General features: G+C 36.4%; 1 protein-coding gene across 7 annotated transcripts in view; it reads right to left on the bottom strand.

The window, feature by feature from the left end:
• Positions 1–19,039, bottom strand: part of NLGN1 (neuroligin 1) — a 394,877-nt gene that overhangs the window by 177,152 nt on the left and 198,686 nt on the right. For 5 of the 7 annotated variants that reach the window (XM_052685910.1, XM_052685911.1, XM_052685909.1 and 2 more), the window contains 2 exons: positions 9,113–9,172; positions 426–578 (listed from right to left, as the gene is read on the bottom strand). In XM_052685910.1, coding sequence (XP_052541870.1) covers positions 426–578; positions 9,113–9,172 — 213 coding nt within the window. The remainder of the gene's footprint in view (positions 1–425; positions 579–9,112; positions 9,173–19,039) is intronic. The other 2 variants (XM_052685914.1, XM_052685913.1) reach the window with 1 other exon arrangement.

Below are 19,039 nucleotides of genomic sequence, written 5' to 3' on the forward strand. Positions count from 1 at the left end.
AACTCTTACTAAATAATATTTTGATAAAGTTCTTAGTTTTTTCAAGCATGAAAAAAATTTGTTAATGAAAACTTAATCACTTCCAACAGAAAACATTATTGTCTATGACTTAACTTACATTTATATATATAACTAATTCACCTATCTATGAAGTAAAGCATTGCCACTATCCACAGAAAACAAGATCTGGTCTGAACAACTCAGCAATGGAAACACCTGCTTGATATCACTAAATGCAAACCAAACAACACAAATAATACTTGCAATGCCATTTATCTCATCCTCTTTTTTTTCTCTTTGACAAATTTGTAAACCAAAGGAAACAGTATCAATAATTTTGGTTTTTTTTTTGAAGAATACACTCATATATAACATGAATCACATTACACATATGAGGGATTAATGGAAATCTGAAAGCTTCTTACCAAGTACCCCAAGGCGGTAGTTGACTGTGATGACTATCACATTCCCATAACTTGCTAGAACACTGCCATCATACAAATTTCCAGTGCCTTCCATGTAGGACCCTCCATGTATATACACCATCACAGGCTTAGGTCCCCCACTGTCCCGAATGTCTGGAAAAAATATTAAAACACATTTTATCTCAAGAAAGCATCAGAAAAAGATGCATGCAATATTTACTTATTTAGTGAGGTTATTTTTCTTGAAGTGTTTCTCAAGCAACATCTTGACATAAGAAAATGGGCAGGTGACATAAGTGTTTCCTTGTGTCTTGCAAACTCATAACTAGAGTTCATATTTTTGAAACACTCATTGGCATCAGTAAAGCAGAAAGGGATTGAAAATGGTAACACTTGCTCAGATGCAATGGGATTGTGCTCTGATTGTGTTCCTGCAGAACTGGATGTAAAATGTGTATTAATGCCACTATGAGCACATTTCTGCATAGTCTGAACATTTCAGAAAATCTCAGCCCATCCTTCTGCTCACTTAGCTGAAGGCAGTCCATCATATTAAGATAAAAAAAGCTTTCTCCTCATATACTTACAACTTCCAGTGTGACAAATCAATAATTTATAAATTACAAATTCTTTATAAACATATAAGTTAGCTGTCTTGATAGTTCTGAAGCCCAAAATTTTAGAAATTACTTGGAAGCTGTTTAAGACTAAGACATCAGACACACGTTATATAACCTAAGTAGGCTGATGGTTAAGGAGAGTGGGTACTTCTTAATTTGCTGAATTGTGGCACGGACTTTATGCCACACTTGAAAGGGATGACCCTGCACTCAAACAAAAAGCAAGTTTCCTAACTGTGACACTGAACTCAAGCAACAATTTTAAATCTTAGTAGCTCTACTGTTCTCTCAGAAAATTAGATATTGACACGTCTTTTGAGGTTTCCTTTTGATGAGGACATTGATTTGGGTATTATTTCCCCCTCAAATTGTGTGATTTTCAGATAGGTGCATTCACTCAGGACGTCTTGAATATCTGAAAACTTGAATCACCTCTGCTTCTTGTCAGGACTGCTGATAAGTACCAACTTAAAGAAACTGTTAACTGAGAACTGGTGGAATAACATTTGCTTTTAAAGGTTTATTTTTCTTTGATTGGAAAGAAAAAAACCAAAATGCAACCTTATAGTTTTCATTTGTCTGGATTAAATTGTAGTTTGAGCTAATTTACTAGCTGAGTCTTTTCTCCCATCTGACATAAACTCTAATATTCCATTCTAACAGTCCTTAAAAATAAAGGCAATAACAAGAGAGCACATGAAAACTTCCCAATGAGGAACTGCAGCGCATATTCTGGTTCAAATATGTTTCTGTCATTATGTGAGCATTCAAGTGAATTCCCTGATTACTCACTTCAGCATCTGAAAAAATCTCAAATGTACTGTTGATTCCTTCAATTTGGATGAATCTTATTTAAGATTCTACTAGGTAAGATCACTTTAGACTTACAGGAATTGTTCTGAAGCACTGTAAGGATAACTAGGGAAGGGCAGTTAAACTAAAAGCCGTGCTTTTAAAATTTGCTGGAAAAGATCAGCCCAGATGTGTCTGTTCATAGAAAGCCAGGTGCTACCATTATTTTGATATTGATTGTAATTGGAAGAAAATGCCAGAACGGTCAAGATCAGAAATCGGATCTTCGATATTAGAAGTATTACAACAATCATTTATTCAAAACCGAAAGGATGATGAAAGGCTGTACATGAAATTGCTCATGTTGCTTTCCTGACTCAAGCACACAGTAAGGGCCCTCCAGCAAGCAATTTTCAGACTGCAGTGCTACGGAGTTACTTCTCTTCAGTATCCATAGGACAGAATTGTAAACTCCCAATGTTTAAAATCTACACCAAGGAAGAAGTATTTTGAAATTCCCACACTGTTTTCAGGAGATGGCATGCTCATAGCCTGTGCCTTTTTTTTATTATTGCTATTATTTGGAACAACTATGGAAGCAATAATAAATTATTAATCTGAAATCATTGTCTGACTGTTCCCAGCAGAAACTGTACACACTTAATTGTATGCTTGGTGGTAGCACAGGGGGAGACTGTCTCAGAATTCTTCTTTAATTAAAATTACATAGAATTACAGAGCACCAACTGTGAACGGTAATGAAATGTGGGTAGCACTGGTCTGTTTATCTGCGAAATAATACTGGGATATTTAAAAAAGAATGGGTGCCTTTCTTCTGAGAAATGCATGCAGTCAGGACTAAAATCAGACAAAATTTACTCTGAGTAAATTCCGCCTGCGCCATATTTTCGTTATCCCAGTACTACTATGTTTGTGAGCGTTACATGCAGATAAAGAAAGGCTCATTTTCAACTCAAAGAGATCACTGCAGTTCTTTGTGCTCACGTTGTTCAGGAGTAGTCTCTGCTAACTACAGCTCTATTTTCTCACACACATTAATAATAGATGCTCATGGAATTGGATGAGCAGTTATTCATGGAAGTAGCTTGCTCTCAATAGGCCTAAATAATTGGGGCGCATTTTATTATTATTTTCCTATATATATATAATAATTATATTATTATAAAAAATATATATTTTATAATAGCAATAATTAAAAAAAAAGGCACAGGCTATGAGCATGCCATCTCCTGAAAACAGTGTGGGAATTTTAAAATACTTCTTCCTTCCTTTATTTCATCCAAGAAATGTAGATTAAGATACAATTTAATTTAGTTGTGGACAGCACATTTTATGAAGTGCTGCTTTAAACAAGACACAAGTAATTTAGAGACACACAGTAGTAGCACTGTCCAAGACGCTTCTCAAATTCAACTCTTCTGTTTTTATTCACCAGAAGATAAGTTTTGATTGCAATGATTTGTTTGGCTTTAAAGTGCTAGTTTATAAAACATACAAGTAGGTCTTACGATATTGCTGTGAATGATCTTATTTATATGCTGTATACATTAACTTTCTTATTATGATTTCCATCATCTCTCCTCTGTACCTTTCTAATGTTTGTTGCAACTGCTTTTTATGCCAGCTCTTAATTACATTGCAGGCAATTTAGGAACAGGGCTATTCTTTATTCTGTGTTTGTTATATCACACAACAGGGAACTGGGTCTGACTGTGAATATTGGCCACGACTGTCATATATAACAAAACATAATTACACATGCAGTCATTGGAAGCTCATGTGAGTTGGCCACATGACTTAAGTATAATTTGCAGAAAACAACCAAAACAGGAAAGGAAGAAACCTCATTGGGATACAGCTCACAACAACAAGCAGTTTACTGTAGATGTCATGAGCAGTATTTGCTAAATGAAGACTTGGAATTTTCTAAAAAAATTTCATTTCTAAATAAAAATTGTGAAATTGTGATGCAGACTTCCAAGTAACCTTTTCATGGCTTTTGGAACCTGAAATAACACCAAAGCAGTGGATGACTTTTAAGTAGGTTACTGTAAAACCTACATATTCCTCACACAGATCAGAGTTGGATAAAAGTGGTGCACTTTCACAAACCTTCTTCCTATAAGATTTAATGGAGCATAGTACCAATCAGTGCAATACTTCTGATTGTTTAAAAGCCTACTGAAAGTATGCAGTCCTGTAGTTCAAATCCATCAAATGCCTCATAGATGCATGCTATAAATTAGCAAGTGCCCTCATCAATATTAATATGTAAACATCCAATTAATGTTATATTTTAAACCTGTGATATTAACTAGGTGGCCTGAGACTTCTAAAACATCTGTTGAACTTCTGGTGGGAATGCAGTGAAAGTTTCAGCCCTATTTCATATGTTAAAAAGACTGCCTCTACCCCTCAAGTTTGAGCTAAATATTAACAACTCTTCTTCTTCCATTTATTTTTGTATCTGTGAAACCAAAGGAACATTGGGGGTACCCTGGAATGCCTAATTACACTTGCCTGAAAGAAAGGGATTTGAGTTCCTGATGGAGGTCTATGAAAAACATATTTCTCTTGCAATGTAAAAAAAAAGGGACAGAATTTTTGAAGGCTGCTACAGGTATGCATGTGGAGCATGTTCAAATTACAGTGGGATCTCAATGGCCAGCTAAATAGCAATTTTAAGCTGTTAAAGGATGGCTAGAAATGCAAAAGCTCAGACTCTTCACTGTACAAGCAATACTCAACACTGACAAAAATATAGCAGAGCCCAAAGAGGTCCTTAAACTAAAGGTCTGTCAAAATTTTTACTATGCTTTTTTTCAAGTGTTAATATCACTAGAATTCATCATCTGAATTGAGCTTCTCTGTGTAAATGGAAAATAACATTGCCAAAATTTAATAGGCAAATAACATGAGAATCTGTACATAGGAGTCAGAATTTGTGCTACTCCTGCCTGGATGGAACTCATTAGAGGCCATAATTATAGTTGGAACTTGTGGTTGCTTTGTGAGGTAAATGAATGTGTTCTGCTGTTTACTGATCTCTGAAGTCCAAAAATGTACAACTAGAGCCAGAAGGAAAGATTGTTTCTCTCCCCATTTCTTACCATGACAGCTGAAAGCAGACAAAAAGCTAAACTTAGCAACCTAGTCTATTTTAATACTAATAGAGCAATAGGATTTTCTGGAAAAGATCCTGATTTCTGAAATGCTTTCTTCTCCTGTGCCAGTGAAGCCACAGTCTGTTAAGCATATGAAGGAAATTGCAGATGGATTTTGCATCATTAGCAATTTAAAACTGAAGAGAGAATTTTGTTTTTGATTTAAAACATGCTCTGGACCAAGAACTTCCTTCATTCTATGAAGTTCAATGGCCCCTGTAAGGCAGAGCATCACACTAAATGATCAGAATGATCACAGTTACAGCCTGTGAACAAACAGCAACATCTGTTCCCAATCTGTCTCCTATTTCACAGGAGGGATTGGAACGGAGAAGGGAAGAATAGCTGCATCTAGCAATTACACTGCAGCCTTCACTTCGAGGCATGCACTGACAGTTCCCTGCTTTGCTGTGGACATGGCATCTGCATTCTTCACAATGTCTGTATTCCTCATTTCTAAAAATGGAATAATAGCATTCCTCTATCTCAGAAGAATGTTGTGACAGTGAATACATTAAAAATTGAGATGCTCAGATAACACTGGGGACTAAATAAGGATCTAAGATTGACAGACTGATTTTCTAAGTAATGTGTGGTTGACAGAATGGTGGATGAGAAGAATTCATTTGTGAGCAATCCTTCATGGATATTTAATACTGCATAACTACTTAGAAGTCCAGTTGTGATCACTGAGTATGTAGTCTGATTAATAACTGGTGTTGCTGTATTAAGTCATGCTAGGAATTTTAGCATACAGGAAATAAGAGTGCATAAAGAGCTTCTTTTTTTTCCTCCTGTAGCCATATTAAATGAAGTCAAAGTATTGCTTTACAAAAATTAAGACTGGTAGAAATATATTAGCATTACCCAGATATTTTGCTTTTTAAGCCAAACTTCTCCTCTAGACTGTGTGCACGCATGAGGAAGGTGCTGCTTATTCAACTGCTGAATGATTTACATTTTGCTTCCACGCTAGATCTTGCTTACCTGAATGTCAGCAAATAGGCAAATCTACCACTGCTATAAAAATTCAAAGATGCTCACTGGCTGCAGGGTCTTTTTGCCACTCATATTCTTGGTGCCTGCCCAAGTAATTCAATGTTTATTGAACAGGTAAGCAATCCCATGGAAGGGTTACACAAACCAGAATGCTATCAGACTGGGAGAAAAAGGATATTCATATAATTTGACAGTGCACACATTTCACATTGGTAAAATCTGAAAACACCTAAAACACCTTCATTTTTTTAAACAGCAAATTTGCAGATCATTAGCTGGTAATGTGCACTACTGCCTTTGGGCCTTTTCAAAACAAAAATGAAAAATGATCTAATTAAGCCTGGTCCACTGGTTGCAGCACATAGCAGAGATCCATGTTTGATTGCTGATTCCAGCGCTTGTGCTGACAAGGTTTGGACAGCAATACTGGTAGTGACTCGTGGCAGACAGGAGTAGGATTATTGAACACTGTTCTCAAATGAAATCTTCTGATCAAACTCTGATGCATGAATGACACAACATAGTATACTTTCCAGGCATTTGAGCCAAGGAGCTGCTATGAGAGATTTTTCATGGAGAAAGGCTTACAGCAAATGTAAGTGGGAGCTCTGAAATTCCTAAGTAATACAGAAGCCATCCTGGGCATTTTAAATATCATTGGACATCTGCTTATGTAGCTTGGATTCTGTGGCTATGTGAGACAGTCCTTGTCGCCATGCAAGCCAGGTCTCCCAATTCCAACTGTATCATTAATTCAGCTTTTTTTTCCCCAGTATCACAACTGAACTTTTAATCAATATAAAAATGTATCATACTGCTAAAGGAAAAGTGTTTAATGGGCAGATCAGAAATCTAGACAAGTAAGGTGGCTTTGTACTTCCTTTCTCTCTCCTCATACTCATATCCAAATACACAACAGGTAGTTTGTGAACTCCTCAGTTCTGAATATGCAACACATACGAGAGCTCCAGTGCAGAGAACAGGTTCACAAAACACGGGGCATCCAATGCAACTCCTCCCCTGAGAGACAGTGAAACGCTGTGCCTCAGCACACATGGTTTCTACTAACCTAGCAGACATTCCCAGCAGCCTTCAGCATCTATTGGTCATAAAAATTGAAGCTTGCCCTGTCTCTTTGTGACTTTTGGAAGTAGCAAACATCTAATTAATGCTCACATTCTTCTATTGGCATAGAAAGGAGAACAAAACTGCCACTTGTATGCCAGAGAAAATTAATCCCAGTCCCATAAAATAGAGATTTATTAATGTTGTAAATGTGTTTTTTCCCTCCAGTTTGACTGCTGTGCTCTTACAGCCCTCTCTCTCCTACAGCTGTCGATGTGGGATTTGGGTTTTCTCTGACATGGATGCCAGTTCTCCAAAGACCGAGATCCCTACTCTCATTTGACTGTGTGTTAAACTGCTTTCTGATAGCAGCCACTGCTGAATTTTAGCAAACTGTTTTAGTAATATCCTGTAAGTGTGTCTACTTAGACACCGGCTCAACAAATGTTAAGGCATTAGCATCTGTCCTGGCAGCAATACAGCAACTTAGGAGAGCCATTAAGGTTCACTTGATGAATAAACTAGGTTTCAAACCGTTTCTTGAAACATACTGTTAAAACAAGACAGACTCCCTCTTACAGATGCTAATCCAATGTAACGTTTCATAGAGAATTCACAAGAATATCTTCTGCCATGCTTTGTCATGAACTAATGTAAAAATGACTCGGACTCATAGAGCTAAATGGATCTCAACTGCCGTACTCAGTTCTGAATAGCATGAGAGCTTTCAGATGAGGTTTTCAATTAGGTCTTCTTTCAAATCTTGGGCCACCTGGTGGCCTTTCATTTACATACTTAACTTGCACTTTAGAAGAGGATTAAGGAAAATGAAAGAAGTTTGTGAGTTTACACATAAAGTCTGTTCTGTTATTGGCTAAGAAACTGAATGCTCATAGTTCCCTCCCTTGATCTTTTGTGATAAGACCAAAACAGTTACTGTACTCTACGATTAAAATCTTATTAAGAGCTTTACTGTTTACAAATTAGGCTTCATTGTAATATCTGGCCAAAAAAGAAATGTTAACAGAGAAACAAATAGAAACTACCAGGCTCATGTGTGCTTTACTCATTGACCATAAAAAATATCAAGTACGTGCTTAAGATTCAGAACTTTGAAATAAATCTAATTGAAAGGAGGAGACCGCGGGGGAGATAGAGCCCCTTGTTACCATTTTCACTGCCTTGAACAAAAATCAAATCTGCTCAGCTTATAACAGATAGAATTCACAAACAGAATTGTATGCTTGACATTTCAAAGTTTTGATATTACTTGGTAATAGGGATTCTAAGGCACACAAGCAGATAGTTATCTTTGTATACTTGCAGAAAACAGATGGGATCAGATTCCTTTAGATGACATCAGCTCAGCTCCACTGAATTCACAGTTGCTGTGCAGAGCCTCACCAACTGCAAGTACTGCAGCTGCTCCAGGGCTGCCCCTCTTCCACAGGAGGTGGGGCAATCATGCAATTACTTGTATTTGTTCAGGTCACCATAAATGCAGAAGGTTTTATATTTGGGGAGATTCAGTTGCTTAAGAGACACTTTTTAAGTTTTCTGTATTTTTCCTCTTACGAACAAAATATTTGATAAGTTTATCAAACTGATATCAGTCAGTGAAAAAAAAAAAAAGAAACATCTTTTTACTTGGTGAAATACATAGGGTTAGAAAACATGCAAAAAGGTGTACAGAGAAACTTTAAAAGAGTGTTAGTTCAAATAGAATGGACAAAATTGAGTCAAAAGGTGGAATGCAACATATCAAAAGTCCATTTCAAGAAAACAAAAAACCCTCTGCTTTAAATATTGTTACTGTTTTGTATCAAAACGTAGAACTTAATGACATTTTCTTTTAAAAAATGTAAAATATATATATATGTATAACAACAAGCAAGAAGACAAAACACATCAAAAATGGGAATAAAAAAAAACTCTTCAAAAGAAGACAAGAAGTCAAAAAAAGAGGGGAGAAAAAAGATTTTCAGGGATCCTTGTCATGCAAATCAGTTTGGCGGCAAAAAAATACCTTCATCTTCAGCACCGTCATTATCACCTAAATCATCTGTCTGTTTCTTTGTAAGGGGACCTAGGATTGAGAACGGAGAAAATGGAGGAAAAAAGACAATTCAAGAATATACAAGACTGAGGAAAAAAAACAATGATATTAAATTCCCATGGACGTTTCAAGAAAAGCATTTGCAAGGAGGGAAATCTTAGTTTCTAACAACCAATTTTTCATTAAGTTTTTAAATATTACTGCAAAACCTTCCCTAGGGGTATGGCTGTTAGAAACAACTAGCACACGAATCAAAGCGTGCCCAGTGCTTTATTTTTGTCAAATGAAGAATCAAAGCTTGTTTACTAAAAGCATACCCACTGTAATAAACTATAAACAAGCACTTACATTTCTTATTAGGAATAATGGAGACAAATGTCAAATTATCTTTCATTTGATACAATGAGGTAGCTAATGAACATCTGCTTTTTTTTTTCTCCTTTTTGATACATTTATTACATTCTCATTTTAAGGGAACTGTAGTTTCCCTTGAAACCTTTGACCACCTGCTGAGATATCGGTGAAGAACCATGAAAATCCTTATGTAAAGTCAAAACAAATGTGAAATCCAAGACCGACTGAAAGCAAAGATTTTTGCCATTGATTTCAATGGGGCCAGGGTTTCACCACAGTACCCAGAAGTTACACTGAGTGTGGAATTGCACTTCTGGCTTGGGCAGAACGCACTCTATAATAATTTCTTATTTCCATAAATAGTTTACAACACCATTTTTTTCATGCCCAGCACTATATCATTAACAAGTCTTAATAGATTCATCACATTTTCCAGTGGGAAAAATGCCCACGCTTTTACTGAGTAATAAAAATATACACCAGAAGGAAAGTCAAAGGCCATTTTGAAAATATTTCCACGTCATATTTTACACACTTATGCACAAACAAAAGACTGTTGGAACTCAGCATTATCTTTCCTATTTTTTCTCTCTTTTTTTTTCAGAGCTCTCATTTCCATGACATTCTGTAATTTGCATGCAAAAAAGCAATCAGTACAAACACAGGACTAAGTAACAAAAAAAAAAAAAAAGCCAGCCAAGCACAGAGTTGAAAACAAGAACCATCTCATGCATAAAATAGACAAAAACACCAACAAAAAAAGATGAACGGTATGTGCTGATATTTGCAGTAGATGTAGGCAAGAGACATGCATTAAATCTGAGCACCATTGTTATAACATTTGCACTGAAGAAGCTCTTCTTTTACAGGATATTAGTCATTCAGCAGTAAACTTGTAGGTCTTCGGTGAAATACTATGTATTTGAGTGATGCATTTAAAAATAAAAAATGTTCGTACCAGGTGCGTGGATTTGAGAAACACAAACAACCCATGAAGCACCATGAGATTTTAGCTGCGAATTTAGGAGCTGGACCATGTTACTGAGAACCTCAATACCTCAATTACTGCATCAGCCAGAAGTATCGCTTTAAACTTATTCTAAATACAGAACCACTAGAATTACACACGAGAAATTAAACACAAGCATTTTCATAGTTATAACTGCAACAACCATTCTGTAGTGAGCACAATAGCTTTTTGTACCAGAAGCCCTGATTGTAATCCTTACAATATACGGCGTCTAGATACCATGATCATATCTGAATACACACATTCAAATGACTTGTTGCCCATTATTCTCATAGCACAGCAACTTACTTCCAAAAGAATAAAACTACGAAAGTAAAAGATGCATGCAAAGAATAATTATTTCACGGTGGGTTTTCAGGTATGGGAAGAATTAGCTTAAAATTCTTAGAGCTGTGCATTTAACTGCAATGGAGAACCAGGCACAGCTGAACATATACACACACAAATCATTGACATGGTTTTTATATTAATTTTTTAAAGGTCTCCAGAAAGGAATAAAGTAGAATCTGGAAGGGCAAACAGCATACAGTTCTCCAAATAACTTGCACAGAAAGGAGCTATTTCTTTTCTGGATGAAACCACAACCGGTATTACTTTTAAAAAATACGTACATAACTGGCCTTAATGGTTCCAAATCTCAACAACAGTTGCACAGAGCATTAAATATCATAGAATCATTAAGGTTGGAAAAGACCTCTAAGATTATCTAGTCAAATCTTCAACAAGTAACACAAAGAACCAATCTCATACTATGACTTTCACCATACAGTGAAACATTACTTAGATTAACTACTAAAAATAATCAGGCTGATTTTATTATTTATACATTTCTGAGTTTCTATGAAAGTATAAATTCAAGCCACCTTCCTTATCATCGTGCCGCAATACACACCGTACCCAGATCCTTTCCCAAAGGGACTACCTGAGCTATGTTTAAGATGCCACAGGTTAAACCTGCTTTCTTCTTTCTCTCTCTGCCTCACAGAGAAAGGGAGAAGAATCTCTGCAGTTGACCACTGTGTGTTCGCAGGCGGCTTTCCTTTGCTCAAAATGAAGGAAGTATCATAACTCCTGCCCACTTAACGGAAGAGTAATTATGTGCTCAGAAATAATTAAAGTCCAGCCATACTAATACTGTTTCTTATCACTCCCTCTGATGAAGGACTAATGTACTTTAGCTCCTAAATACATTAAAGCTGATTATAAATTCTTGATTCAGCAGAAATTAGCTGTGGCCTTTTAGTCCAGATGCGCATGGGAGGAATGGACGTTGGGATGTCATTAGCTTCTTGGCCTTGGAAAGCTGTTCATCGTAAGAAGTGATAGTGGAAGTTGACACCATTTTGCAAAACAACAGAACAAATCTCCTAGACTTAAAACATCTCTTCTTTAGTGTATAGCTATTGTTTGGGCCAAAGAGTTCTCCTTTAGTAATGAGAAAAGTCAGAACAAGTAAAGGACCTTTTATATTAGGTTAAGTAGATGCTTGGGATCTAGCAATTTAGAAATCACCACAGTAATAATAATCCTTTGAGCTCAGGCCTCTGTTCAACAGAAAGGGAAAGAGGTGAGATTATGGAACACTGCTGAAAGAAGAGCTATTAGAACAATTCACTGAATGGACTGCAACTCCATGGAACTTCTTAGTGCGCACCTTAAAAGATTAGAGACGCACATATGATCTCAAATAAGCAGCTTCTTGGATATTTCTTCATTTGTTTGGTTTAATTCAAAATTGCAGAGACCTCAAGTGAAGCCACCTTGCCTTTTTAGGCACTGCTCAGATGGAAGTACAAAATAACCAATCCTCTGTTACTCAAACTACCTTTTTTGTGCAAGCCCTCCAGGTGAACAAAAAACCATCGGTGCTGAATTATCCACCTATCAGATATTAGCTGAAGCACAATGATGTGTTTTACCTATGTTCTATAATTTAAAAGAAAATGATGAATTATAATTAACAGTCAGATCTCAGCATTTTTAGCGAAGAAAATTTAAAAAAAAAAATCCAAGTTTTATATGTTGAAATTAAAACGTAACTATGTAATAGTTTTTCTTATAAAGGTAATGACAAACTGGAAAGACACAGCACAATAATCATCTGATGAATAATATATCATTATCTTCTTTCATTTGAAAATTATAAACCTGTCAGCAGAAGGAAAAGAACTAGAATACTTAACAGAAATGATATTTAGATGTACAAATGGCAGTTAGGTCTAATGGCAAAACTAAACTGAAAAAAATCTCTGCCATCATAATTTATTGCAATAGACAAAATAATCCACCTTATATTGTCACTTATTGTCTTGCTTTCACCACACACTCCCTTCTTTCCTTACTTCTCCCTGTAAACTCCTTGTATTTGCATAATGCACTTATCTGTAGAACTACCAGCAGGGCAAAGCTCCAGTTGTCTTTGCTTTTTGATGATAACATTTGCACTCATGTTTTAACAACAGATGACAGCACAAACCTCGATCATTTCACCTCTTACTACCTGATTCGTGATGACAATCAAGTATTGTAATTAGAGCTGCAAGTAACTCAAATTTGCATCTACAAGTGAATGACAGGTGCAAATTGAACCTGTAAAAGGGTTGCCAACTTTCTTCGAAAATTTAAATGTATAAATGCTTTGTCACTAAAGGAGGTATTCTGACACTTCAAGACTAAGTCCTGCTGTGTCTTTTATAAAAGCATACTGCTGAAGTGTCACACAAAGAATGTTTAATCCTAAACCCTTTTATTCACAAGATTAATCACACTAGCTGGATTCTTGATTTCCCTTAAATCTGAAGGAACTTAATTACTGAACAGCAAATTAGTATGAATTTAAATGATATAAAAATCCATGACGGTGGATAACGTTTCACTTCTCTGCTTCCTTCTTTAGATGCAGTCCAAAACTCAATGGATTCTCCAAGGCAAAGCCACTTTCTGTTCACATATCCCATATGGAAAGCCTAAATGAAGCTTCATTTCAGGCTTTAAATCCCATTCCCTTTCCCACTCTACGAATCTCATACCCTTTCTTGGTGGCTTTTGTTAAGTGACGCGCCTCACACGGAGTCATGCAGCACTACTAGAGAAGAAGGCAGGATAAGCACAGATCACTGCGAGAGCCACAGCGCCCCGTGGCCCGAACACTCAGCCCACAAACTCAGCTCTGAAGCAGCACACAGTGCATCGGCCGGCTGCCTGCCCGCACTGAGCAGCCCTACAGAGCAGCTTTGCTTCACCTCACCCTGCACAGCAGCACACACCAACCGTGAAGTTTGTCAGCACTTTTTTCCTAACAAAGTACAAAGCTGGTGTCCTAGATGAGTTGTCCGCTAATCCTTACACGTTTGCATTGTAAAACTCAGATTGCACTGAGTTCAGTACCCTCAGTGGAAGGAAGAAGCAATTCAGAGAAGAGCTGACAGCCTGATAATTATTCCAGACACAGTAGCTTCTGAAAACATACTGATTTCTGTTCTAGAGGAAAAAAAAGAAGAAAAAAAGAAAAGGTTACATTGGAATAAGAAGAGGGAAAGCTATTTGTTTGTCTTTCCAGTGGAGTAAGGAGAGGAACAGGCACCTGTGTGAAGCTGCAGCTGTTCCTCCCATTGGGATTACCTGCGAGCAAAAAGATGCCTCAAACAGGCTGGGACTCTATTGACCAGCACTGACAGAGAAAAATAAAACTCTGGTGTTTGACAAGAAACCCTGCAGGTGGAACGCATCCAGAGGATGGAGGGGGGAACGTAGCAGACATGAAGAATGAAATCCCTAACTGTCATCCAGCAGTTATCATCAGCATTCACCACTCTTGTGCAACCTCACCAACCTGTATCACATCCGTGCAGCTTTTAATATTTCACTGGTATTAATAATTCATGTTGTTTAACAGACACATTCCAGGGTGACACACCACTATAATGAATTGAATGCAACATTACACAGCTGCTCCACCACCTGAACTTCAAGATCATAAATCAATTTTCTCTCTCGATAGGTAATGACTACAATTCAGATCCTAATGAAGACTCATGCACATGTTTAACTTTAAGCTGCTGGGTAAGTTCTCTGAAGTCAACAGGCTAAACCTCCTAATAATGTAAAGATAGATCCACTACCATTAACACTACCATTATCAGAACTGCTCCTATTTGCATCTGGCCAGAAAGTCAACTCAGAGTTGAAGTTAACCGGTACTGAGCATCTCAAATTTTGTGCTTGGTAAAACTTCCATCAGTTATTCTGAACATAAATCTAATCAACAAATAATTTGAATCACATAACATCGAAGATTTGTGACGAAACTGAATTATTTTTCTTCTCATAGACACCTTACTTTTTATTTGTGTACACAAATAACATGCTAAGTTCATAATTTACATTAATCAAATTGCTTCCTAATTTTTAGGAAGACATGAATTTGTTTTAGATGACAAGCTTAGGAAAGTAGTGTTTAGCTCATTCTATACAACTGAAAAGTTATCTTAAGATCCAATTTTTAAATTCCAAAATGAAAACTTACAGTTACTATCAATTTAATATCAATACTAATCTTCATATTCTTTCAAATATGTCCCCAGTGCTGCTCTACAGCACTGTACTGCTTTACAAATCAGGATGCGAGAAGTGAAGAATGCTTTTCAAGCACACGTGAAGAGAGACAGCCAAGAAAACACCACCAATATCAGTAACAACAGAAGGGTTTGAGGTATCTGTTGACGTTTTTGTGCTCTGTATTATTTTCTTTCAGATAGATAGTAGTGGCCTTCAGAAATAACAAAATGTTGTCCGCTACCTCTTGCCCTAAATACTAACACTATTGAAATTGTTCTTAAAATTTCCAATTCTATGTTTGAATTTCTATTCCCAGATGTGGAATCAAAAATCATTCAGCCAAATGCTGTCAGTCTGCCCTGTAGTGGAAAAGCCTTCCCTCTAATTCTACTAACTGCAGAGGCTGTTGTCACAGCATCTGTGTAATTTTTGTTTATGGCACAGCTGAGCCTACAGTCTGGCTCTCAAGACCTAGCTCTGTATCCTAATCAGAGCAAAAGTATCTTCATGTAACCACGTAATTGAACGCTGCAGAAATCAAGTTAATTGTGCCTAATATTTTCATACAAGGTTTGGAATGAAATAAGTTCACCCACTCCTTTCTGCTGTGTACTTCATGTCTTCTGGTTTTCAGCTATATGCTTTTCAGTTCCACACTTAAATGTGCTACTGTAACCTGTGCAGTCTTTTTAACATCCCGCATACAACAGAGATCATAAACAAGCTTTATTCTTTGTGAGTTCCTTACTACTAGTAAAACTTAATTCTCCATCCACCTCACAGAGTTCTTTAAAGTAGTGAAAGAGAGAACACTTCATTCATCAACCTTGCAATTCCCTGATATCAACTCCAAACCACTATGATTCGTTCTTGCCATTCCTCAGCAGCGATAAGAAAGTCTGACTCCATAATGAACAACCAAGGAAAACGTCACCCACGCCGAGTCATAACACTGGGTTATATTAGGCTGAACTGTAATTTGTTAATTGTAAAGCTCTGTCTTCAGCATTGCCCATAATTTCCCAATTATCTAATGCTGATACTGGCACCCATGGCACAGAGTTTCCTTGTTCTCACTGTTAAATCCACATCTGCTTGCTGTGATCTCAGGGGCAGAGATAACATTGTGAAAACATGCATCTGTCCTCATGTGAAGACACACTTAAATGTCTTAAAACAGCCACACTGCAAAGTTTCTCCCAGAAAGGTAAAGGTCAATGATTTGTTTTAGTTATGTACTGCATGGAGATATGTACACACAAATATACAGGCAGGTTCTCTATGTACATTTTAACAGAGATTCTTCCCACAGATTTGAAACTCTGAGTATCACTGAAATATAAATAGAAATACATTTAAAAAAATTCAGTATAAGTACCAATACTAAAATCTTAGTGTTCAGAACTACACTCTTTCCATTAACTTCTATTTTGAAAAGAATAAATACTCCAAGTCAGATATTTCTCCACTATTCAAAGCTTTCAAAGAATCCTTAAAAGCCCTTTAAATAGGAACTGTGGTCACCAACTTTGAGAAACATAATTCTATTTGCCCTCATTACCACACTTTTAAAAAGAATCAAAGTGCACAGCTCTGAGAAACAGAGATGGGAGATCTGAAGAGGCAGCACTTATGTAAAAGGCTGTCAAAAGAAGAGTGCCTCAATTTTTTTTCTTGTATTAACAAACTGTATTTTTAGAAGGGCATAATTTTAAGGTAGAACTCAGAACATCTCAGCAGTGGAACAGTCACAAAACAAGAACAGCACAGGCAGCTCTTGAAAGTCCATAGGATCAAGTTCTTGTCATAAGAGAATCATTTTCATCTTGACATGTTTTCAATATTAGTGCCGTACCTGTTTTGAAACCACAGTTCACTTGCTCTGCATGTTATATTAAGAATTCCCAAATGGATAGATAAAAAAAACCTTACACTGAATGGAGCATGAAGGGAAATCAGTGCATCACTGCTAATGTAGCAGAACTTACAGACAAGCAGTGATACCAGGGACCACACATTTACACAGATACCATCGATTCCTACAGCAGGACAGAAGGCTCTAGTAAAACCTTTCTAGTAGAAATTTCCCCCTCATGCTTACTACTCAATAATCAATCAAAGCTGGTGAACAGGAAATGATTACCCAAATAAAACAGCTTTACAAAATGTCAAGTTCAGCTCTACGATACCTTATTTACAAACGCACAAAAACCTTCAGAGTAGAAAGTCAGAGTAGACCTTGCTTCATTTCACAAGATCCACTTGGGGGAGAGTGGATGGGTTTGGGACAAAGTAACATTTCTAATCCTTTATCCATTGACAAAGACAGCACTTTCTGTAGGAAAGCATCACAGTGCACAATGATAAAAGCACAATATTTCTCATCTCTAAAAAAAAAAAAAACACTCTCCCTTTCTTCTTTATTAATTAATTGCCATCTCAGAAGCCTGCTTACTTAGGATGATTATAAAGGGCAGTTACCAGATGTTTTATACTGAGCTACATTTCTGTGTTTTAAAAGCTGATCCTGGTGGGGTGAGAGGTATTTTATTTTCCTAACAAACCGAGAATTTACATAAATAGCGTGAATTACTAAATTAAAATGACGGTCCAAGGTTTCATGCTACTCTTTTGATAACAACTTGTAGCTGAATTAATATGGAATTATGTAACAACTGCACAGAGCATTAAGATGTTTTATAATCAGACTTTTGTGATAATTACTATCATAATTTTTGCTTTAAAAAAATAGTCCCTGATATGATTAGAATATCAAATCCATGGGGATACTTCTGAAAATAGTTGAGCAAACACTCCTCGTGACTCTTCCCCAAGTCACCAGAAGCTCACAGAAAGATATCACAACAACCCAAGCTACATCCTGCTGAGCAAAATTCCTACAGCAAGCACAGCAAAGACTGCAAACAGAACAATACTGTAGACTATTAAACTAACAAAAAGAGACACGGAATGACAGGCTTTTTTGAACAATCAGCTAATACTTTTTTCCTGCAGGGCAAAGATCGCTTTTGCTCATGGATCCAATTGTAAAATATATATATATAAGTCCTTGTTTTCACTTTGCCATCAACAATTTGGATTTCCCACAGTTGAGGGCAACATTTTAAGTTTACAATTTTCCTTTAAGATTTTGGTTTGCTATCACTATAGATTCAGTTAAATTTTGGTAACATTAGACATTCATTTTGGCTATTTAGCTACAGGATTATTAAGTAAAATGTAAATGCAATGGGTTTAATGCAGAAAAAAAGGTGTTGATTCAATTAACCTTAGGAGGCTGTGAGAGCTTTTAAATCATGCCTTCAGATTTTCAGATGTGCTAAGCATATATTAACTTCTTGATTTAAACGTAGGAGAAAGTTTTAGAAATGCATTCTGAAGTAAGAAAGTAAGGTAATCCTCTTTCTCCTGGGATTTTCTGTTTACAATTTGTGGATATCTGACAGAAAAAGACTAGATGCAGATGTGAGAGTTTGAAAGCAAGAGAAAAGGACCCTATTACTGATAGTAACTTCCTAAAAACAAACAATTGTTTATTTTTCTTTTATTCTCTCTTGGAAACAATACTGAACAATGATATCCAGTTATCTTGAGTTTTTGATAGAACAGTTGTATTTTTTTAATCACTATTATATAATCTCAATTTTTCTGGAAATAATTATAGACAGACTTCTATACATATTAAGCAAAATGAGCTCTTCATTTAAATTAATGAATTTAATATTCAGCTTCATATTGCCAGATGCTGTTAAAAACTGTTAATGTTTCAATATAAAGCAATGGAACCAACTCTGCAATTGGTACTGTATGTAAATCAAAACCACGCACATGTAAGGTTAGGATTCACTGCAGTTTTGGAAAGGGTTAAAGAGATTGACAGGCTGAGCCATGTTGCATCCTCTGCTGGACACGTTCCCATTGACATTACAGGACTT

This window comes from Tympanuchus pallidicinctus, unplaced genomic scaffold (assembly GCF_026119805.1).
Source record: "Tympanuchus pallidicinctus isolate F22 unplaced genomic scaffold, pur_lepc_1.0 scaffold22, whole genome shotgun sequence".
In the NCBI taxonomy this organism is placed as follows: domain Eukaryota; kingdom Metazoa; phylum Chordata; class Aves; order Galliformes; family Phasianidae; genus Tympanuchus; species Tympanuchus pallidicinctus.